Here is a 24,713-nt window from a genome sequence, read left to right on the forward strand (position 1 = left end):
ATTTTTGGAGACATACTTTCACATATGTTACAAATGTTCTGCCATTTTTTAACAGAATACTGAGTGGGTAACGTTGACAGATCAAATTTTCTAGTCAAAGGCAGTTCACATCAAGCTTCTTGATAAAAATTAATTAAATTGAAGTAAATTGAACCTGAACTAATAGGATCATGAAGTAGTGAATCTCCCATCATAAGAGTCATATAAACACTATTCATAAATATAATGATCAAATTTGGTGTTTTTCAAGTAGATGGATTAAAATTAGTATGTAGGTCTTCAATTCCCATAATTTTGTGACTTTGGAGAAATAATTTCACCTCATGCCCTGTTAATGTCCTTCTCTTTAAAATGGTTCATAGAGCAAAATTTTAGAATGTATAACGCCAAGGCTTTTTCTTGTAACAAGAGTCTATGAGCTGAATACATTAATTTAACTAGAAAAGCAATTCAATAGTAGTCTATGCAAATGAACCAGTAATGTTCACCTTGCATGAAAAAGATGATACATTGTTATCGTTAGTTCTGGGATGACTTAGCTCTTTTCCTTACTCTGTTCTATCAGATTTAGCATTTGTCAGTCAGAGCATTAATGGTTTATGTCAAGTGAAAAGGGCAATCATTGTGGGGAGTTATATGCCTTATTATAAGTAACCAGAATTCTATGATGGAAACTTTGAACTTGTCAACTCCATTTGGCTGCTTCTTATTTCTTTAAGAATCCATAAAGAGTACATTATGTGCTAGGTTATGTAAGTAAGTATCTCTTTGTCTCTTTCTCGATACCAACAAGCCCATTTTACCACAGATTTACAATTCTTCTGAGTATGGGTTTTGGGAGAAAGACATTTTAGGGTGGGGCACATTTGTAACTATTGAAATTTCCTATAGTTGGGAAACAAAAGCCAAAAAAGAGTAAATGACTGCAGTGCCAAGATAAGGAAAGCAGTGCTGCCCTCAGAGCTTAGGTTTGGTAGTAATATTCTCCAAAGTGTGTAAGCAGTGGCCCCTCTAAATGCTCTTTTTAACTTATCAACTCTCCCATGTGCCAGTTTGTAAGTCTCACTTTAGAGCGTTAATATTTTATCTTCTGTTTTGAAAATTTGTGGAAATATCAGAGTGTGGGATAATATTATTTACCTTATTTCAATGAAACACCTGATCTGAGGTTGAAGTACTATTCTTGAACATAGATTGTGGTGGATTTCAGTGACCCTAATGGGAATTTCATGGAAAATTCATATTTAGATTCAACAGCATGGCATAGAGACTATTATGAGTAGCCGAAACCTCAAATGCTAGTTTTCATCAATGACTAGCCATAAAACAGGCAAATCATGTAACTATTTGAAGTCCTGATTTTTTTCATCTTAAGATGGAACTTAATTTATGGTTTTTGTCTTTTCAGAAATTGTAACAAAACAATGAAATTAGCAGTAAGGAAAGATAAAGAAGTATGTATTCATCTAATAATGACTATATAAAATGCCAAAAAAGTGGTGGTTGATAGTAACACGAATGGCATATTTAATAACACACTTATATAAATATACTTATTTTCTTTTATATGTCATGGGGGTGCTGTATTTAAGGGCTAATGTCTTTTGGGATTTAACCATGACTATAGGGGAGAGAATCTTCTCTACAATTGTGTTAACTGGAGACTGAATCATTAGATAGTATACACTAGACAATGCTCTAAAACTGTAACATGTTGAGAAGAGATCATACTTACTTTTTGAGGACAATCTAAACACGGCAAATTATTTAAAAGTTAGTGTAACACATTTAATATTTGTATGTCAAGATATATAATTTCCTTTTTATTGGATTTTTTATTTACATTTCAAATGTTATCCCCTTTCCCAGTTTCCTGGCCATAAGCACCCTATCCCATGCCCCTCCCCCTTTTCTACAAGGATGTTTCCCTACCCGTCCACCCACACCTTTCTGCCTCCTTGTCTTGATATTCCCTTACACTGCAGGGTCAAGCCTTGCAGGACCAAGGACTTCTCCTCCCATTGGTTCCCAACAAGGCCATTCTCTGCTACATATGCAGCTGGAGCCATGGGTCTGTCCAGTGTAGTGTTTGGGTAGTTAGTAGTTTAGTCCCTGGGAGTTCTGGTTGATTGGTATTGTTCTTATGGCAAACCCCTTTCGGATCTTCAACCTTTTTCTAACTCCTGCAAAGGATATATAATTTCTTATTAGTGTGGTCATCATTATTTTTTAACTATGTCATTAAGCACAGATTTCTGACTAAGTAAAATATAAATATTACTAGTTATGCCATCTATATTTTTATGATAATACTTTGGATGAAGAAAAACTTTTAAAGTGATTCTAACTAAGGAGTGTACAGGGAGGGATCCATGGCTCCAGATACATAGATAGCAGATGATGGCCTTGTCTGATAACAATGAGAGGGGATGCCCTTGGTCCTGTGGAGGTTTGATGCCACAGCATAGGGGGATGATGGAGCTGTGAGGCAGAAGAGGGTGTATGGGTGTGGGAGCACCATCATAGAGGCAAAGGCGAAGTGTGAGTTGGCAGATGTGGGAGGGGCGTTATGGAGGGTTAACCAGGAAGGGGGATATCATTTGCAATGTAAACAAATGGAATGATTAATTAAAAAAGAATTAAGACTGGACATTGCTTTATATGTTGACTTCAAATGAGTTACTCCAAATGGTTCTTATGTTTATGTTTCAAATATTAAATCATGAAAATGCAATCATATTTATTTTACTGGTTAAAACAGCAATAAAATTCACTGCAAATAAAATAACTGAAGAAGTTATCAACAGAACAAAATATTTGTAAAAAGACCAGCAAATAATACTTCATATTATAACATCTTTATGTGGTTGATTAAAGTTGAATTATTAATGATTCTAGGTATATGTCTTTACCACATTTCCTTTTTGCTTTTGACAACAATGAGAATAAATGAAAACTATGAAAGAAATTTCTCAGTCTTCAAGCATATGAAGGTCACCTTATGTCTGTATTTAATGGGGTCCAACAGCAAGTAAGCATTCTTACCTAAAGCAAATCTTCCAAAGACTAAGTAGTAGTCACTGGAAGGAAAGTAATTGAATGCAGTATCATCTGTTTGCCATGATAATGAGGGATTTTCACTGCCCATGTTTAGGACACAATGCAGGCAATTTCACTAGAAACCAGGTTTCCACCTTCTGCCCTGGGCTGCCAAAAATATTGCAGCAAAATACGTAAAACTAAACTGAATTTTGAATTATAATTTCAACATGTCTAGTGAAATGAATTCATGCTTTGGCACCAAACCTTTGAGATTTTGAGTTGATTCACATAAGATAAAAATCTGTCTGTTGTGACAGGTGAAATGAATGAGAAGACATATGATTTCTAGTGATCTTCATATGAGCAATCTTTGATTACAGTGGAAGATTTGGAAATCATCATGCATTTTCTTCAGGAAAATCATTTCAAACAGTCATTTTTACATTGTTTGGCTTCAAATATTGATGTAGCAAATCATATACTATATGTTTTTTGCCCTTGGCAACAATGTACATGTAACTTATTGAGCATCTCTCACATGGCTGGGGCATATCGGCTGGGAGAGTCACATATACTTTCTTTAAATAACATCAAAATGATTATTATAATCTTCCCAAAATTAAAGATTGAACCGTGTAGGCAACCACAGCAGCTGTAAATTTATGAATGCAGTGATCCTGACATGTCCAGAAGATATTATTTCACCCTGGTTCATCCCTTCCTCTAGCTCTTACCATTGTTTTAGCCCCTCTTCCATGATGCTTTCAGCATTCTTGAAGGTGTAGGGTGATATAGACTTCCCATTTATGGCTGAACATTCTCACAAACACTTATTCTTTTCACTTTGATCAGTCATGAATCTCCACATTAGCTGACTTTCACTGCAAAAGAAACCCTTTTCTGATAAGGTCTGAGAGCTATCCTAATCTATATATATAGAGATACTAATTTAGACAAGAAACCATAGAATTGTATATTTCAAGTCCTAAATAAAAATAACCACTAACCAATAATATTGTGACCAAAAAGTTATCTTAGAAACTCACAGAGAAATAAAAATATTTCAAGAGAAGCAAAAACTAAAACAAATAACAAAAAAAAGGCAGTACTGCTAAAGATACTTCAGGGACTCTTGTGAAGGAAAGGAAAGACAGATTCTTATTAATAATAGCATAGGAAATGAAACATTTCATAAGAAGAATAGATGTCTTAATTTATCTTCTTTAGTACTATTTGGCTGTCCTCTCTTGGAGGGTCACTCTTTTATAAAGAGAATGGACAGGAAATATATCTGGGGGAGAGTTGAGATGGGGAGGTACTGGGAGGAGTTGAGGAAGGGAAAACTGTAGTCAGGATGCATTATATGAGAGATGAATCTATTTTAGAAGAAGAGGAGAAGGAGGGGAGGAGGAGAAAGAGGAACAGGAGGAAGAGGATGATGATGAGGAATGTAAAAAATAAGGGAGTAGTAGTAAAGGAATATATATATATATATATATATATTCTCATGCTAGAATACATGTGTGTGTGTTTGTGTGTGTGCAAGCATGTGTGTGTGTGTGACAAGAAATCAGAAAGAGGAATATTTTGGGGAAAAGGATGAGACCAGTGAATGAAAAAAGGAGACAAAAGTGATGGGAAGAATATGAACAAAGAACAATGATATGCATGTTGAAAAGTTATTAAAAAAAACCCACTCTTTTATACAGGAACTGAAAATAATAAGAGCAAAAATTAAAATATCATAAATGAACTCCAAATTTATAAAATAATTTCCTGTATTATATATTAAAATATTATAATATTGTATATTATATAACATATGATATACGATATATTTATTATATATTATACCATGAACCATATATATTATACCATATACCTTATACATTATATATTGTATATTGCATGTTATATATTATATATGTTATATATTGCATATTATATAAAATAAGAAATATATTGTATATATTATATAATTATATATATAATTGTATATACATTATACAATATATAATGTTTAGAGAGAGATTGCATGTAAGAAGAAGAATTCCAATAACATTCTAGTTGTTTTAACAAAGTAAGAAGGATCAGGGCCAGGTTGCACATCATTATTTATAATTGAAGAAAGTAATAATTTTGCCTACTGTTCCTTCTTAAAGATGTGACCATCTTCACATTAACCAAAGTATTACTCTGAGGCAATTTACTTATAAGGAGACCAATCTGTGATTGATGACCTGAAAATGAAGGTTGGCTTTCAATTCATTTGAAATGCAAAAACATTTGACAACCTATAGCGACTGTAGCGTATTTTTTTTAAAACCAAACCAAGCACCTACATTGGTCTTCGATTTACATTGCTTTGCAATGAAAAAAAAACCAAAAACCTCACATAGAAGCTATCAAGAAATACATTTCACAGCAAGCAGATTAATTGGTTTTACAGTATTTGAATGGAGGGTTTGTCAAATAAAACATGCCGTGACAGTTAATAGTGTCATTTAGAGTCAGAAAATTATTGGCTTATTTGTTATTGGATAAAAAGAAGGCAAACATTTTGTATTAGGAAGTTTTAATGTGTTTAAAATCCTCATTAGGGATTAATGGACATGCTTACTTAGCACAGCGCCTCATTAATTTGAGGCTAAACAGTTACTTCTGTGTTTCAATCTCAGTATTATTCCTTAACAATTTTTTTACTTCTCTTTAATTAGATCTTGCATTTGAGTTTGGGTTTTACACCATTGGAGATGTAGAATTAATTAATGAGATTTATAAATCTAATGGAAGTAAGTTATTCTTAGATATCGGTTCATTTTTGTGAGCAGTTAGAGCACGTGTAAGTAGACGCAGACCTAAGAGATTTCAGAAACAAAGAACAAATGTGAACTTCCTTGAATATATTTAGCAGTGTCACTTAGCATTAATAGATAAAAGTGTTTTAATTAGAGTTATAACTAATAGGGGAGCTGGCAAGGTTTCACTTTCCCATGCACATGGCTTGTTCTTTGGGATCATCACTGTCAGAGAAGAGCAATTGTAACTGTTCCTGTGGAATTGCGATGTCATCCACTGGCAATTAAGACAATCCTAAGTGCAGGGTTTTCAGAGTCAATAAGGCACCAAGTTCATTGGAGGTTACTTTAAAAGTGGAGCCACTTTCTATCAAGTGCAGTCTGTTGTCACATTTTTATTGAGTGCATGTGTGAGTCAGTTCTACTTATATGTTTTTTTCCCAGGGAGATTAGACTAAGAAAATCAAACTGAAATTGGTCTCCTTTATACTAAAATTGGCATTTAAATAATTATGTATTTAGCAGAAGAGCATAGAGATTTCTTTAGGGTGAGCGACCACAAAAGTCAAGGAAAGACATTTCTTTTCTAAAGGACTTTGAAAATATGGAACTAAAGATAAAAAATTTAAGTTTCTCTTGAAATTGTGATTAAAGCAGTTAATTTAACACCTCACCAAGTAACTGTGGCAGTGTCTTCAGGAATTTCCCAAAAGACCTTAGTGCCAGCTTCACATTAAAAACAAACAAACAAAGAAACAAAAAACAGAAATCTTTGTATCTTAGAACAACAAATGTTTGAAGACTCAGATATATTATAAAAGATAATTATGTTATAAAATGCTTCATGTTGATGATCATATATTAAATGTCTAAAATTATTGTTGAAATACTCTCTCCCAGGAATGAGCACATTAATTACTTAGCCAATACCAATACAACACATGCAAATATACACATGGTATGTCCTCACTGATAAGTGGATATTAGCCCAAAAGCTCAGAATACCCACAATACACACATAAACCTTTATGAAGCTTAATAAGAAGGAAAACCAAAGTGTGGATGTTTCCAGTCTCACTTAGAAAGGGGAACATAATAATCATGAGACGAGAGAGAGGAAGGTACCAAGGACAATGGATGAGGAGGGAAAAAATGAGGGAATGATCAGTATGGTGAAGAGAAAGGAGAGAAGGCCAGGCCAGAGAATGAAGAGAAAATGTAGCAGGGGAGGGGAATGGGGGGAACCACCAGAAAGTCCCAGACACCAGGGATATGAGAGGCTCCAAGGACCCAGTGGGGATGACATTAGCCGGAATTTTCAACAACAGGGAGATAGAACCTGAAGAAACCACATCCAGTAGATAGACACAGCCCCCAGGTGAAGGTGGGGTCACCCACCCATCTCAAAATTTTTAATATAGAATTGTTACTGTCTAAAGGAAATGCATGGACAAAAAGAAGCAAAGCACAAAGAAAGGCCATCCAGAGACTGCCCCACCTTGGGACCCATCCCCATTTGCAGACACCAAACCCTGACACTACTGCTGTTGTCAAGATGTGCTTGCAGATAGGCTCCTAGTGTGGCTGTCTTCTGATAGGCTCTGCCAGCACCTGATTAAGACAGATGCAGATACTCACAGCTAACCATTCGACTGATCATGGAGACCCCAATGGAAGAGTTAGGGGAAGGACTGAAGTTGCTGAAGGGGATTGCAAACCCATAGGAAGAACAACACTATCAACTAACTGGACCTCTCAGAGGTCCCAGGGACTAAACCACCAACCAAAGAGTATACATGGACCAGTCCACCACTCATATGTAGTAGAGGATGGCTTTATCTGGCATCAATAGGAGATGAGGCTCTTGGTCCTGTGGAGGCTTGATGCCCAGAGAAGAGGGATGCTAGAGGAGTGAGGTGGGTGGGTGAGGGAGCATCCTTGTAGAGGCAAAGCAGAGAGGAGATTTGGTGGGGATTTGGGAGGGGAGACCTAGAAAGGGGGGTACAACATTTGAAATGTAAATAAAAATAATTAATAAAAAATAACAAATAAAAAATAAAAACAAATAATATACAAGATTGAAAAAAAGTTTATATTTAGAATATGCATTATATGCATAAATGTATGCATGTGACACACTAATTAAAAAACAAGGTCATGAAAGTTTAAAAGAGCAAGTCAAAAGGAAGGGTAATTATATGATTTATATCATAATTTGCAAAAATAAAAAGAAATAATTAAAAAAATAAAAATAATGTTGGACATATAGAGTATCAATGATTGAAAACCTCATTTAAAACAATTAAAACATTTAAAATATTAAAATCTATAATCTCCTCCTGATAATGCACAGGTTTAATTTCTAGGAGAAAGATATAGGCAAAAGTAGTTCCCCTTACTCCTCTGTACACAAGGTTGAATTTATTTCGGCTCATATATATATCCTCAAACCTTTTGGGGATATATTTGGCTCTGGGTTTCATTTCATCTGACTTGTATAACATTACCAGAATTACATGGGGTTCTTCAAATTATTATTAATATTACTCTCCCTTGGCCTCTGCTTATCCTCAAATTAGAATAGCTTTTTATACATGAGAACAGTTGGAAATATGTGAACTGTGGTTAATTAAATAAGTGGTAGGAAGAAAAAGTGATGCTGAGAAGCAAATGCTACTTTGGTTTGCATGTACGTTTGACATACAAAGATCATATCTTGACTGTCAGCGTTTTGTTATTTTTACTATTTTATAAGAAACTTTGCAAGAAAGTGAGATCAAGCCACAAATATTTTAACAATTTAGTGGCTGTTATAATTATTGAGAACCCAGAATGCATGGTAAATTTAAGACACCAAAAACATTTTATTCTTTAATTGATGGAATTAAGAAATGGATGTTCTTCCTGATACATCTTTGTCATATATTTGGGCCATGTATTAGTTCTGAAATTGCCTTATTTCATTCTAATAGGCACATCTGTATTTTTACATTCTTTTTTGACTAGAAGAAATTATAGGCGTAACTGCAATAAGGGAGATTCAGTAGGATCCATTTTTATGTCTAAATGGTCATTGTTGTTATAGCTAAGATTTCACGGATGGAAGTGGCTGTCGACAATCATGGGGGAGTTGTATACCATGTAAATATTTCTGAAAAAGAAAAGGACATAAGGCTAGAAAGTCTGTAGATTTTAAAGTACAACCTGTAAAATTATTTCATTAATTGAGATTAATATAACCACATCATTTCCATGTAGCCTTTCCTCCATCCCCATCCCCATAATCCCATTCTTGTAAGGCAGAACTGTAAAGTAGATACTAGGTGAGGTGAGCACAACAAAGGAAAAACAAGCAAATTGGGTCAGAATCTAGGAAGCTGACAGTCTCATAAGGATTTGGCATAAATGGAGCTTAGATTGAAGGAATGGAGGAAATTACAGAGAATATTGGAGTGGGGATTACCTTGAGAACTTGCCCAGAGAGGAAACAATATATTTCGAGTACTGGTAATGGTAGTAGACACAACCATAATGAACCCATAGGTCAGCTTAAGTGAGCAGACACAATCTTGAAAGAATGTGGATCAAGCCAGAGGGACTTTCCTCATTCCTTGGTTCCTGGTTAGTTATAATAATATTCCTAGATGACTATTCTGTTTGTAAAATCTCTCACACACACACACACACACACACACACACACACACACACAGAGAGACACGCAAGCAAGCAAAACACCCTCCTGATTACTGCTCCCTCTTCTATAGAAAGTAGTTATTAGAACACATAAATGAACAGCAAGCTAATGGCTATTCAGAACCCATGGAATTAAGTACTCTTCACTTTAAATTCTGTCTGCCATTAGGTACTCTTAGCTGATGATGGCTTTTCTACATATGCATTCTGCTGTTGCCCATACCTAATGTAATCAGTGAAGAGACGTCTTCATAATGAAACACATTGATCACCCTTTCCCATCCTATCCACCCTTCACCTCTTATTTTGTTGTCATATCCCCAAGTCCCATCTCTAGTCTCCCTTTGTCACCTTCAGTCAGAGAGCTAGATGGATCAACATCCTGAAGCTTCTTATGAACTAGGTCCCTAAAGAGGATTTAATGATTAATTAGCAACATTCAGAAGATGTCACAGTGTCAAGCCTATAACAGCAGCTCCTCTGTGCTCTCTTGACTGAGGATGCCGACTCCTCCCTAAACGACTTAGAATATGAACATGAGCATGAAAACTACTATCAGCTAAAGCACCTCACATAAATTTCAACTTGTCCCATTTTTTAGTTTAGTTCTCAGGTGGGTAGGTAAACAGAGGCAGACATTTGGGTGATTTTTTCCCCAAGGTCAAAAAGCAAGATTCAGAGCTGGAATTTGAATCAAAATCTGTTGAACTTCAAAGATGTCTTAGAGATTGCAAAAAAAAAAGTAAATAATATCATGCATTTTGTAATAAACAAAAGCTTATTGCCACCTTTTCCATTTTACTTGTAGTGTCTTGTATGATTTTAGACAGTCATTTTCCTTATTTATCTTGATATATGTCGAATTCCTTTAAGTTTCATATTCTGCTTTTTGTCCTCTTCTTTCTTAGAGAGAATAGCATACTATTTATTAGCCTGTTTTACGTGGAGTATTTCAATCATGTGACTTGCTGAAAAATTGTTCAAGAGCAGCATTTTTATAATTGCTTATTCTTGAGATTATAATATAATTCCATCATTTCCCTCCTCCCCTGCTCCCCTTAAATTCTTCCTGTATACCTTCTCCTCCAATGCTATCTTTCAAATTCATGACCTCCTTCCAAGAACCATACTCTAAAGTAAGCATCAATACTGTGGATACACAGGAGTTCTTCTGTATTAAAATAAAATTGGAAGATGATTTGATTTGGCAGTGCCATCTAACTGTTGTCAAATCTTTGTTGTTGTTGTTATTGTTGTTGTTGTTGTTGTTTTGATTATTACCCAAGGACTTCTGTCTGCAGTTTATGCAATATTAACCGCTCCTATTAAATCATAGATTCACGAATACAAATGAGACTAGGGACAGGTTAAGATGAGGCAAGAAACAGAGACAGCAATCGATCTTAATGTGAATGTGGTTTCCAAATTCATTTTGGGACCTAGGACTCTCTGGATGAGAAAATCCAAGGATCTGCAAATACAAATAAGAAACAAGAGGCTGCTGTTCCCATATTTCCAAATGACCAATGATGAAGATCAACAATTTGAAAAAAAGGCTCATTTTTAAGAATATTATAACATGTATTTTCACTTCATTGTTAATACTATGTCAGGGACCTCTGTATCACATAATTCAATTATGAGGATAAATGTGGTAATCTGTTAATGAAAATACAAATGGAATTCATTTGAAAGTTGCTATCAGTGTCAATTGTACATATTATATAATTGAGCCAGTTATTTAATTTACAATTAAACTTATATAAGTTTTATGTTTTACTTTGAGAAATCTTTACAAAGGTAGAGTATTCTCAGAATAGTAGGCTTTGATTACCACATATTATGTTACAACCTTTGGATGATTTAAACCAAAAAAAAATGACCTTTTCTTCTCTCATAACCTTAGCAAATAATGTGCAATTTAAAGGCATGTACTGAACCCTATGGGTTAAACATGTGATGACCATTATTCTTTTCATGTTTTATATTAATCTCCATGTTTTTTATTAGTTCTTGTCACCGCTTATATCTCCCAATGCCACAATCAGGATATTTTTCATATTTTGTATTATTACCCTAATCACCAAGAAGGGTGCTCCAAACTGATTAATTCCAGAATGATTAAAACATCCTATGCAATTTATTTATTGTTGCTGAAGTTAATTTAATATTTGATGATTTAAAGGTACCCTAATTATTTATATATATATATATATATATATATATATATATATATATCTCAAAAGGCAGATGGTCTGTATGTATGTAGCCTCTCTGGTTACATGGAGGTTGAGTGCATGGTTAGATTCAGAGGAGGGTAGGCTTCTGTAGAGCATTATCAGTCTCACTTCACCACCTATTTGTGTATGCCCCTTCCCCTCTCAGAAGACCATATCCACGCCCAGCACAAGAGAGTCATCTAGGGCCAGAAGTAAGTTTCTGGATGTTATCTCAAAGTTACTTTCACCTAGAAGAAGGGATGGAAGGGAGACTTGAAAGCATGCTGCAGCTCTGAGTGGCTGACTTGTGATTTGTGGACTATTCAAATACCAAGAGTGGATAGAAAAGGAGGTAATGGGCTGCAAACCCATAACACTGTGGCTGTTCTAATCCTAGCACTACTGTTAACTTCTTCCCTCCAGAATTCCTAGGAAACCTGTAAGATTTTGCTTGAGACAGAGAATACAAATTTCACCTTGGTTTTAGTGTGTATATTTCCTTCCAATGGGCACTGTGACACTAGGAGTGGTGCTGTATTAGGGGTCCCAGAAATTTACGTGGCCTCAGGTGGTCTCAGCACTTCTCAGTCATGTCAAATCGCTGGCTTCTTACTCCCATATTGTTTGATGACTACAGTGAGGACCACAGGGCTGGGAGCATCTGTTGGACATGAGTTTGTCAGTGAATACCAGTAAAATATCAGAAGAATACCAATAGCTATTCTTTCCTTGGCACTTAATGAGTCCTCCAGTTCCTTATTGTCTATTTTTTCTGTAAATAGACAATTTCTCTTTCTCTTTATGTGCATGGAGTCTTCTATTGTCTTTTATCTTTAAGTATCCCCCGCCCCCAATACACCATCCTGAGCACAGTGTGAGTTCAATCAGGACTTGTTGTCTACAGAAGTAAATGGGAGATCTGATGAATAGGCAGAGTGTGAATGAATGAGATTCTATTACCCTTGTCTAAGACTATCTTACCATGTATGTCCCAGTGGGTTTCTAATTGTTTTTCCTGTCCCATCTAGACGTTTAACTCTAAGATACAGATTAGGTCTCACAGCATTTGTCACTGTAAGCTCCCATGCCCAATACTTATCCAAACACTTAGGAAGTATTTACTGGTTAAGAAGCACTTGCAGCTCTATTTGAGTTGTCTGTAGAGAAACCAGCTATCAGACTGAGCTAGATATTTGCAGAAGTAGTGATTTCATGAGAAATACAAGATTCCAAGATTTTCTTTAAAAAAAAACACACTATATGTGGGTACATAAAGATTTGTCTGTATATTTCTCAATCCTCAATGATACTGTCTCTGACTCTGATTGTCATTATCTGACTTTCTGCAATCTCTATGTCCACATCTCTTTTTCTTCACAGAATTTCTTTCCATAATGAAATGAACATCTGTAACTCCAGGTGGAGGAATGTTATTTGCAGCTGGCATGAGGCAGCTATCAGCTGCACTTAGAAGTAAGAGAAATCACACACGAGAGGGGCTATAGCATACTCAGCATTTCTCATTTCACTTGCTAAATGCAGGGGCACCGGGAATTTTAAGCGGATCAGTTATTGTTTTCCTTTACATTACATTATATTTTATTGGTATAAATGCTGAAACTTTGATAAGCAAAGTTATTAAATATATCTCCTATCAAGGTTTCTTCCCCAAGTTTTTGGCTCAGGAGAGTACTCTTTATGTTCATGAATATTGTTGTTTTAGTTCTCTTTAGTTTCAAAATGAATATTTATATGTTTGTATAAAAAGGTAAGCAATGGCACTGGAAGGGGGTCTTGGTGCCAAATATTTACTCTATAGCATTGACTCTGACACTATGTAACAATGACAATTTAAGTCTTCATGCAACTATTTGGACATTTGTGTTTGGAAAGGTATTAATTGAAAATTTAAGAATCATCTTGAAAACCACAATTGCTGTATCATTGAGAAATTAGTGGGTATCTTATTTTTTACTAAGAATTACCATTAAAACAAATTATAAGTTGTAGAATAAAATACCAGGCCAGAAAATATACATTCTGTGAACTATCAGTAGTTGTTCATGTAAAAGTCAGAACTAAAGTAGTAGCTGAAGAGATGACTCAGCAGTTAAGAGTACTTGTCACTTTCAACAAGCATCCATATCTCCAATTTCAAGGGATCTGGCATTTTCTTCTTGCCTCCATTTGTACCAGGTACATATGTGGTACACATACATATATGGATATACATTGAACAGTCTCCTTTATACAGCTTTGTAACACAGAGTCATAGTTGTATATGGATTATCTTCATAGCCAACTTCCTATCAAACATACCAAGTCAATGAGGAAGAAAAAACATGTCTTCTTTTGCTTCCTATTACATTTCTGCCTATCGCCAACCTGATTCAGAAGACCTTTCAAAAATATTTCTTGAATAAACTAAACAATAACAAACTGCATTAGGCCAATCATTGTTGAGTCCCTATATGAAACCTATAATTTAAGGTTCTTTATAACATGGATCCAGCCAATTTTTGAGCCTTGTATTGTAGTGTCTCTATTATCCCATATTCAAATGTTACTGCATTAGGAAGAATGACTATATAATTCGTCATCCAAAGTGGATAACTTTTTAATGTGAAAGGGAGTACAGTTAATAATTATAATAGAATAACAAGTGTAACTTGGAAATGTATGTGGTCATCCAAGGTAGCTAACCTCATTATTGGATACCATCTCAGCCTGTCTTGTTTACTTGGGATCTTATGCTTCCTGAAACAGAGACCCTTATGTAGAAGACATTCAATAAATTATGGTGGAAAACAATGGCTATTCAATAATGAATTTTATAATACTTGAAGATTTACATAATATCATGTGCATTTTTTAAGGTTGAAAAATAAACTGGTGTCACAGGCCCCTTTTGATTTCCTCAAATCTTCTTTAACTTTGTTAAGTATTCTTAACTCATCTGTAATCAAGTAATAATAATGAACCAATAACCCCAAAGAGGTCTTGGGTTCACAGATGCTAGCCGTCCGTGTTCACAATACAGGACTTTCCCGTCCTCCCTCAAAGCAGTTAATGAGAGAGAATTGCTGTTTTCCTTCCCAGAACAGGAGTAATGGGATTTTTTTAATCCTGAAGAGGGGGAAGGTTGAAAGAGTAGAGGCAAGAATGTTTAGATGCTCAGACCTTGCACAAGTAAACATGGTACCAAGTCCCTCATCGTTCAACACAGTGTGACTGCTATCTTATGGCTCATCACCTTCACTGGTTGCCAAGCCCTGGGAGAAAAATGTCATTTGCTTGACATACAGCAAGTCCTCAGTATGTTGATGTTAGGGTTGGATTTTGGTTGATTAAGAAAATGTCACACAGAGAGAAACAGAAAAATGCCTCATGATAGTCACTTACTATATGTTTGAGAGTCCCCTCTGAATGTCAAGGCAAATCTGCAATGCACACAGGAATTCAGTTTATTTTGTAATAAAAAGAAATGTAGGCATGAGGGGAGATGCCTAGTCTTACTGCACCATGTTTGGGAGGTCTGCCTTTTGGCATCTAGAAATGGAGGAGGTTTGATTGGAGAAGGGATGTCCGGAGGAGAGATGGGAGATAAACCGGTCATGACAAAATAATAATAATAATAATAATAATAATAAATAATAATAATAATAATAATAATAATTTTAAAATAAAGTAGGCATATTTGACTGCCCAAAATTGAAAGAAAGAATCCAATAATCAGAGTTTTTTTTATAGCTTCATCTTTAAATATAATAGTATGCTAAACCATGTTCCAGGGTTGAAAGGCTGGGAGATCAGAGAGTCAAGCTTCCTTTTAGGATAAACCTGAACAGGAGGGAAACCAATTCCAGCATCCTAGAATTGCATGTAAATGGCACGGAGTCCTTTTCTTTCCACATAATTCTTCATTTCCCTGATTTGTTAGAATAAATAAAGATCAGCTCGTTTTCAGATTGTTGCCCCGTGTAAAATAGGGAAATAATATTATTGGGGTTTTTTCTGTCTTCATGCTTATCTGACACTGGATACTGTAAGCTTTTCTGAGTGTAATTTGGTTATATTTATTATATTTTGTTTATTTTAGGTAAGCCTTACCAGCGAGCCAAGCTGTGTTGAGGAAATCTTGCGGGTGAGTTTGAACTTTTTTTTCTGTGTCCTTTAACAACAAAGCAATCTATCTAAATTGTTGAAAGTCCTCTTGCACCTGACACCCATGGTCTTCTGCTTATATCACCTGCTTCATCTTTTTTTACATTTCATCACTCTGCACTCTAAAGTAATTTAAGTTCTGGCAATTTCTTCACTGGTCTAGGACATAATTTAGAATTCTTAACAAAGTTGCATTCACATTATTTAGGAAACATTCCCTATTCACACACCTACCTTAATCCTCACCTCGCCTGTCTGTTTTGGAGCTCTCAGTGGCACCTCATTGGGACTTGAATACATGACAATGCAATATGTTACAGAGACTGTGTGGAGGAAAGATGAGCAGGAGCAGGGTGATTCAATCTAGCGTGTACATGGGCAGTACTACTTTTAGAAAGAATGGGGAGGAGCTTAGAGGGAAAGAACAAAGGATTAGAGCAGCATGTTAGCAGCTGCATAAAACACCACAAGGAAGGAAGAAAAATGTATCTACCTATTATCTTTGCCAGTTGGAATCATATGGTAATATAGTATTTAAAGAAGATGAATAGCGGGAGGGAGTTCCTGTCCTAGCTTTCCCATTTGTCACTTTTGTGACTTTGTGACTTTGGACAGATGACTTCATCTTCCTGAATCCCCCTTTCTTGTCTGTCAAAGATTATAATACCATAATTCTCTTATAAACTGCCAAGAATTATATAAATGCTCATTATTATGATAAATGTTGACCAGAATTGGCATACAGAAACCATGCAAGTTTTCTTCTTGGGGAAAAAAAGACAAACTGTGTGTCAGTGAAACTCAGCAATTCCTTTTCCTCTCTCAACTGATCAGTGTAACTCTCTTAAAGCACTGGCTCCTAGATAAGGGATTCTCAGCAACCTAGTATTTGAAGCCATCCCTGCCTACCTGCTGCCAAAGAATAGTGAAGAACATTTAGCTGCCTAAAGTCACCTTGGCCTGCTAAACATTTTTGCTTCCAATGGCTGTCTCTGAATCTGCTTCAGTCAAAAGACCTTGCTTTTGAGCATTAAAAAGATTAGCCTTACCTGTTTGATTGGAGATGATACTCTATATAATGAAGATATGGTGTCCACTTTTGTAAGAAAAGAGCCCAGCAATTTAGTTCAGTATCTGTCCTTTGGGTTCTGGGCCTTGGCAGGAGCCATAACCATCATAGTGAAATCTACAAGCATGATACACCCTGTGAGCTTGGCTATTTGTACCATTGGGGAGATACAGGAAATTCCATACAAACCTTCCTTGTTATCATCCAGCATCCTTAAAGAAAGGCAAGAGAAAAGAAATGGATTACCCAGTGGGCATTGCAAAAACTCAGTCTACTCACCTTGGGTTCCCTGATGGGCACTCAGAAGTCCGTCAGGACTTTTCTTTTATACCCAGAATGTGAGATCCATCTAAGAGTCACCATCTAACTTGTCACTATTGAATTCTCTCCTTCAGGGCAGCCCAGCCTGGTGCTTGAAGGGGTGTCACACAGTGATGAAATTAACTAGAACACCTGTCAAGCCGAGTCTAAGCATAGGAACAGCAGCCTTCAAATAAATAAAATAAAAAAAAAAAAAAGGCAGTTGCCTTAATGCAGTTCATAAAATGGGTTGCTTGACAAAAAAATAAAAATCTTGTGTTCTTGGAAAAAAGAACCCAGAAAGTTGGTGTTTTTGTTTTCTGTTTTGATTGGTGGATTGGTTTAGTCTTGAAAGGGGCATCAACTGTTTAGAATTCTGTTTGGTTCATTTTCTTCAGTAGTGTTATAAACGGATAGATTTTCTTTTATGGAAGACTGGAATGTTTTATTCCCTATACATGGAACAAGATTTAACTTTCCAAAGTTTATTCCTCAAGTCATATGACTCATATTTAAATTGTTGTAGACCACAATTCATGTCATGATAGAGCATGCTGTGGGTCTTTGTTTTATTGACATGTCCATGCTGCTGATTGCAGAACCTTGTTGTCTGTAACTTGTTCTACAGGAAGTCTGTTTGTCACCGTACTCCCCATCTGTGTCCTTCTTCAGGGAAAATAATTTTTTTCTTTTTCTCAGCTATTCCACTGTACCCCTCTGTGCTTTTCAAACTAAATTGATTCAACGCAGGCAAAGTAACTTTTCCTTTTCTCAGTTTTTCTCCTGAATCCTTCTGTGCTTTTCAAACTAAATTGATTTAAAAGCAGATTCATCTCTCCTAGGTAAAATAACTGTGTAGCTGGAAGATGTGGCTCTAACCCCCTGAGGAGAAAGAATTGGCTCCCAGTTGCTCTTGGCATTTCTTTCCTCAGGAGCTGCATTAGTCTGTTTATCTAAACCACAAAGGAAGATTACCCCCTTTCTACCTCACTGCCTACCCCCTAGTGAAGGAATTTTATTAATTAAATTTTTTCTTTGACAATTTGATATATATTGTATGTAATTCATTCTGATTACTCTTATCCCCCACAATCTTGTACCCCCTCCCATCCCTGTCAACCATTCCCTCTATAGATTCCTTTCTCACATTTATGTCATATTGTTTTGTGACAGTAGTCACTGTATAGGCTATTTGATTATGTACATTTTAGTTTACTCGTTCTTCTAACTTTCTTTCCTCTATGATTTCCTTTTCCCTGGAAACACAAGGACAGATTTTTCTATTAGTCAGGTGTGACACCGTCAGTCTTCCTTACTGCCAACCCTTTAGTCTCATAAGCATTAGAAATACTTTTGCTTCATGCATTCTGTTTTGACCCAATTTCTCAAAATACTGTTTAAGTTCATACCAACTCACATATATTGAAAGCCCCTTTCACCATTTCTTTGAAAATGGTCTCGGCTTCCCTTCAAACCAGCGTCTCAACACACTCTCTCTCTCTCTCTCATTCTCTCTCTCTCATTCTCTCTCTCTCTCTCTCTCTCTCTCTCTCTCTCTCTCTCTCTCTCTCTCTCTCTCTCTCTCTCATATTCCTTGGCTTTATAAGATACCAACCCCCTGTTTAATCTTCTAGCATTTTCCTTCTTTTCTCCATGCCCTTACAAGCAGTCACAAAAGGCTAACTGGGACCTTATAGGTAACTTTACTTTCCTGTTGGAGGTGACTACAGTTCAAAGCACTTCAACAACATTATTTTGATTGAGAATATGAGGTAGTTATTTATAATTCCAGTAAATCAATGTCCCCAAGGCTAAATGACCTGCTAGCAAGGATAGGGCGCTTGCATGAGGCTGAACTGGAGTAAAGCATGGCTTTCTTTGTTGTTGAAATCTAGTGATCTCTGCACTATATTTAGCTATCAACTGCCCTGCCACCACCAGCTTTCATTGAGAATCTCTTAAAAATTATATAAAAATGCTTCATACCCTGGATAGCATTTCTTGCATTTGAAAAAGAAAATACTAACAACTTTAACTGAGTTTGAGCAAGTCTTAATGACAGTAATTCCTCCTTGCCATTATTGAATATTTTCAAGTTTCATTTCAGTTGATAATAAAGACAGCAATAGCAAATATACTGCTCATGACAAAAGAAGAAATGTTAATAATAACTGAATAGCACTTAAGTACAATTCTTTGAATCCTTAGAGAAACCTTTAAAGGCATAATTTTGTGCAAATTATGTAAAACATTAATTATGTATATATTTTGCACAGAGTATGTACAAATTATATTATTTATATTCAATTTTTCAAATATACTAGAATGCATCCACCTACAAAAATTTTCCATAAAACTACTTTGACCCACAAAGCAAGCTATATAGATGCAGGTGCATTTGACACTTCACAAGAGTATTATTGCTTATTATAAATTTCATACATTAGAAATTTGAAGGCAGCCCCATTTGTATACTACATCCTAGCTTATGTACTTATTTCTATCAGTGTGCCATTTGCTCTTTAGAGTCAGGCTACTCTCTAGTGCAAACAGATAACAATAGTTCTACCCAGTGATGGTATTATGCAGTTACAATTCATTTATCATACAGGGATTCCTAGACTGCTTGTAAGTAATTAATATGGGCAACACCAGCAGCTTCTTTTCTGAGCTCTATGGGGTTTTATGCATCATAGACTCATCATTTCAGGGAGCATTAAGGCAAAGAGAATAGCATGCTCTAAATGCTACCAGCTAAGGATGGATATTCAGTGATTATTTGTTCTGCAACAATATGATTTATTTGTATCTTGCAAGAATTTACATAAAATGTCAACAAACTATCAATTAAATCCTTTCTAGAGTCAAAAATGCAGATAGCATGCTTCTCTTAGATTTGATGCTGAACAGATTGTGTTTCCTAGCAAAGTACCTTCTGTAGATGATAATTTCATAGGCAAACATCTGTAAGGGTAATTCACTGTTTTTGAGAAATGCTGAATTCACTATCTAGGATTTAGGAACTGTATTTGAAAAACTGTGCTTTCTTACAATTTCCTTTGCCATATGGATCAGGTTGGTAAACACCTACACAGGCACCACTTTTTGATTACAGCTCATCTGTGTCTCTACAGCATATTAAATTATGGCAATTCTACTCATTAGCTTTATATTTTTGTTTATAGTTTTATCATGGAACAAACTTGCCAAATAATTATAGGATAGCCATATACAGTATTTGTTACTTTTAATCTTTAGTGGGGTTAATGAAAAAGTCCATATTATGTGTGAGATAAAATGGATCAGGGAACAAAATTGGTCAGACAATTATGTCTGAAAGAAAATTTGATTGTATTATCATAATTATAAAGAATAATCAGTACCTTTCAGAAAAATTTCTTTTACAAATTTAACCAATAATTAAGCAATTGATTTTATATCCTGTCAAATGAGTCTGTAAATAGTTTTCAAATTGAACTCATGTAGGAGATGTTTTTGTAATAATTCCCTTAAATATTAATCTTTCTGGAATGTCTCTAAAAGCATCTATCCCATTCTGGTATGGGCTTTTCAAATTATAGTTTTCTGAAATACTATATAAATAGCACATCCAATGAAGACAATTGCTTTACATAATTAAGACTATAATTAATGTTAACATTGATAGAGTCAAATAAATGAACTAATGATTTTACCCTCACCTAATCTGACAACTAGCTCTTACTTAATGACACTGTGAAATATGTAAACTTATCAGCAGGTGAAAATGACCTTGATTGGGTAAATTATATGGAGCTACCTTTTCTGAAGCTAATTCAAACCCCTAATGGACCTAATAAAAAGCATGCACATGTGAGTGAGCTATTCATAGAACCAAATTAGCCCATAACATATATTGTCCATTATTTGCTTCCCAGTAATCATTTTCTCTTTTCTCTAGCACAAACTAACTTAGAAGAAAGATGCTAAATTTAATTATAAAATCTATTATGTGAACAATGAATGTAAGCTCTCTGATGTGCTTACAAATGCACCGAGAACCTGGCAAGCAGCTGAAATATTTTCATGTGGAATCTGAGGGTTTACAGCTAGCATATGAGGCAAATTTTAAATTATTTTACAGACGTCATTGGGAAAGTGAGTAATGTGAGTAACGAGGTGACTGGCTCAGTGAATCATGAGAACCTGTCACACATGGGGAGATGTCAGGAAAGAGATGATGTCAAATACCAGTAACTTAGCAACAGAGCATTTAGCTATCCAGGGAGGGAGCAAGAGTAGTCCCTTTAAAATAGCTGGGGAGATATATGAGCCCCTATATATTTTAGTTAAGCTATAAAAATAAGTCTGTTTTCTGTCGACCTGTTTCTTTTTGTGAATGTGGTGATTGACTGTTTTCTATTGAACTCAATGAGCCTGTGAGAATTTAAGCCATGTATAAAATTTACACCTGCTTTTTGTATCTTAGGTAAACAGAAAAGGGCAATGAAACAATGCATTGGCTTGGCAAAGCGGGTTCTAGGCTTATCTGAAAGAAGAAATAGCTTATGACTTTTGTTTGGGAACCAGCATTTTGGTCCTGACTTTGCCAGTAGAATTGAGTTGGGAGAGAAAAATGGTAATACAGGAAATTTTGCCATTCTGTTTGCTACTTTGCACATATATGACCAGTGTCTGAAAAATGCATCAAAGTAGCAACCTTTTCATAATCAACATGGTAGGCATCTTCTGGTTTTGAAAAATTGGAAGAATAAAGTAAAGATCAGTCCTTCTCTCATTTATAAAAAGCATTCTGGAGGCTTCCAAGTGGATTTCTCCATGTTACTCAGTCTGGAATGTGCAATTGCTTCTCCAGTAGAGTCTTTAAGTTCTAGGAGGCAGCAAAGAGGGATAGCCATAGTTTATACTATTATGGAAATATTTTGGATCCTTCTTCTCAACAAAGATTTGAAGCAAAGTTTTCTCATGCCTGGTGCTGGGGTCAGCCATAAGATCACATACATACAAGTGACAATAAATGGACTCAGGAGGTTATATGGTTGTGTGTGTGTGTGTGTGTGTGTGTGTGCATATATACATACATACATACATACATACATACATACATACACATGTATGTATTTTTTGTGTGTGTGCTAGTCAGGATTCTGTGCAGGACCAGAAATGACAGAATAAAGTACATGGCTATGGTCTGAGCAGTACAACAATGGCTCGTGGCAGAATGGCCAAGAATACCACAGTTGTTTACTCTGTGAGACTGGATATCTCAGCAGTCCTGTTATGGTGGTGAGTCCTGGAGAATTCCTAAAGAGCTGATGGTCTTTTTTTTTTTTTTAAAGATTTTATTTATTTCATGTATGTGAGCACACTGTAGCTATATTCAGACACACCAGAAGAGGGCATTGGATCCCATTACAGATGGTTGTGAGCCACCATGTGGTTGCTGGGATTTGAACTCAGGACCTCTGGAAGAGCAGTCAGTGCTCTTAACCACTGAGCCATCTCTGCAGCTCCCTGATGGTCTTTTATATTGGAATCATAAAGAGATAGGTTATATTATCAGCCAAGGAATGTCTCAGCAACAGGATAAATGAACTTGCCAGTTAAACTGAGGATAAGCTACCATCAAGCAAAAACTTCCTTATTACATGTACTTTAATGTGGACTGTTGTCAAAAGGTGTGGCCCAGATTTAGGATTTCACTTGAAATGATGCAATTAAGAAAATTCCTCACAAGCATGCCCAGCTACTTGGGTTTTACCTAATTTTAGATGTAGTCAATCAAGTTGACAGTAAAGATTAGCCATTAGCCATAACAGTGTGTGTGTGTGTGTGTGTGTGTGTGTGTGTGTGTGTGTGTGTGTGTGTGAACAATAATTAAAAAAGAACAGGTCATGAATTTGAAAGAGTTTAGGGGGCATAATGCAGTTAAAAAAGGAAACGGTTACATGTATGTGTGTTTTCAGGGCTGACCACTTAGTATTGGGTAACTAAGTGTGCTTTTTCCTCAGTAAGACTATTTCTCCCACTCCCCACATTTCTCAGTTGTCTGTAGTTCTTTTGTAGTATTGAAATCTCAGGATCCTTCCCTTGTCTACTCTGGCAAGTCCACTATTATTGTCCTTGTTCAGCTGATGTTAGGCAGTCATATGGGTGAGATTTTATGTGTGTGGCCTCTACATTATTATGAGACACTATCTCACAGAAAACTACCTGGTGCTCTGGCTCTTATAATCATTCTGTCCTCTTTCCTGCACTAGTCCCTGAGCCTCAGATATGGGAGATGTGTGCATTTTGATTGGTTGTAGTTTTCTGTAGTGGTCTCCATATGTTTCAAAGAGAAGTTTCCTTGATGAGAAGTGAGAACTACATTTATCTGTCAGAATAAGGGCACATATTAAGAATATAGTTAAGGATTATGCTAGTTTAGGAAAGTGACAATTGTAGGTTCTCCAAAATTCTCAGGGTTTTACAAGCCCTGAGTAGTTGGCTAGGTTTCCAGTGCCCAACATGATTTCCCTCTTGTTTAGTATGTCCTAAGTCAAATTAGAGAGATGCTGGTTACTACCAAGGTATACATGCCACTACTGTACCCATAGAGTCACCATGTCATGCTGATCAGTTTTGTGGTTCATAGGTGTCATAGCTGGGTATGACTATTGATTGCTTCCTTCCTTCTATTATGAAAGCTACTCTCCAGGGAGGAGGCTAACCAGGTCACTTCCAGCTTAGGGTCCTCTCTGTGCTGTGTCAGAAGTACATTTAATCTTCAGCAATCGGATCTTACCTTCCACTTTTTGGGTGGCAGTAGCAGTAACCTGAGATATTTTGGAAATCTCTTGGAAATCCCTGATCAGCAACTCAAAAGAGAAATTCCCATGTTTACTGTTGGGGTTTTCATTACATAGTCTTTGAATCTGGAGGGAGCATTGTCAGCACAAATGAGAATATTTCACTTATAAATAACGCAACAATCAGGGAAGCTTTCTTTCTCTAAAATAAATATATGGGATGGATACTTATAAATTGTTTACCTATTTTAAATATGAAACAAAGAAGTTTAAGATTTAATGTTCAAAATAGTCCATTTATACCTAATATATGTTACATTTTACAGTTTAGTTTAACAGTAAATGTATCATGGATATATGAACAAGATAAGATACTGTGAGAGACATAAAAAGAATATTTCAACAAGTGAAAAGCCTTACTGTTCCTGGGAAGGAAGAAAACAGCACAAACATTCTTTTTTCTAAGTGAATCTTGGCTCCTCACCTCACAACATATGATATTGCTTCTACATGTATTAACAAAGAAAAACATTAGAAGTAAGTGTGAGAGAGCTGGAGTCTTTTTAAATTCCAGGCCATGTTTCAGAATAAGCCAGCAAAGATAAGAGGTACTCAGGGGAAAATCAGAGGTTTCAA

General features: G+C 35.8%; 1 protein-coding gene across 2 annotated transcripts in view; it reads left to right on the plus strand.

Moving 5' to 3' along the window:
- Window positions 1-24,713, plus strand: part of LOC116888269 (AF4/FMR2 family member 2-like) — a 173,571-nt gene that overhangs the window by 121,813 nt on the left and 27,045 nt on the right. For both annotated transcript variants that reach the window (XM_032889546.1, XM_032889545.1), the window contains exon 3: window positions 15,853-15,897. In XM_032889546.1, the coding sequence (XP_032745437.1) occupies window positions 15,853-15,897 (45 nt within the window). The remainder of the gene's footprint in view (window positions 1-15,852; window positions 15,898-24,713) is intronic.

This window comes from Rattus rattus, chromosome X (genome assembly GCF_011064425.1).
Source record: "Rattus rattus isolate New Zealand chromosome X, Rrattus_CSIRO_v1, whole genome shotgun sequence".
In the NCBI taxonomy this organism is placed as follows: Eukaryota; Metazoa; Chordata; class Mammalia; order Rodentia; family Muridae; genus Rattus; species Rattus rattus.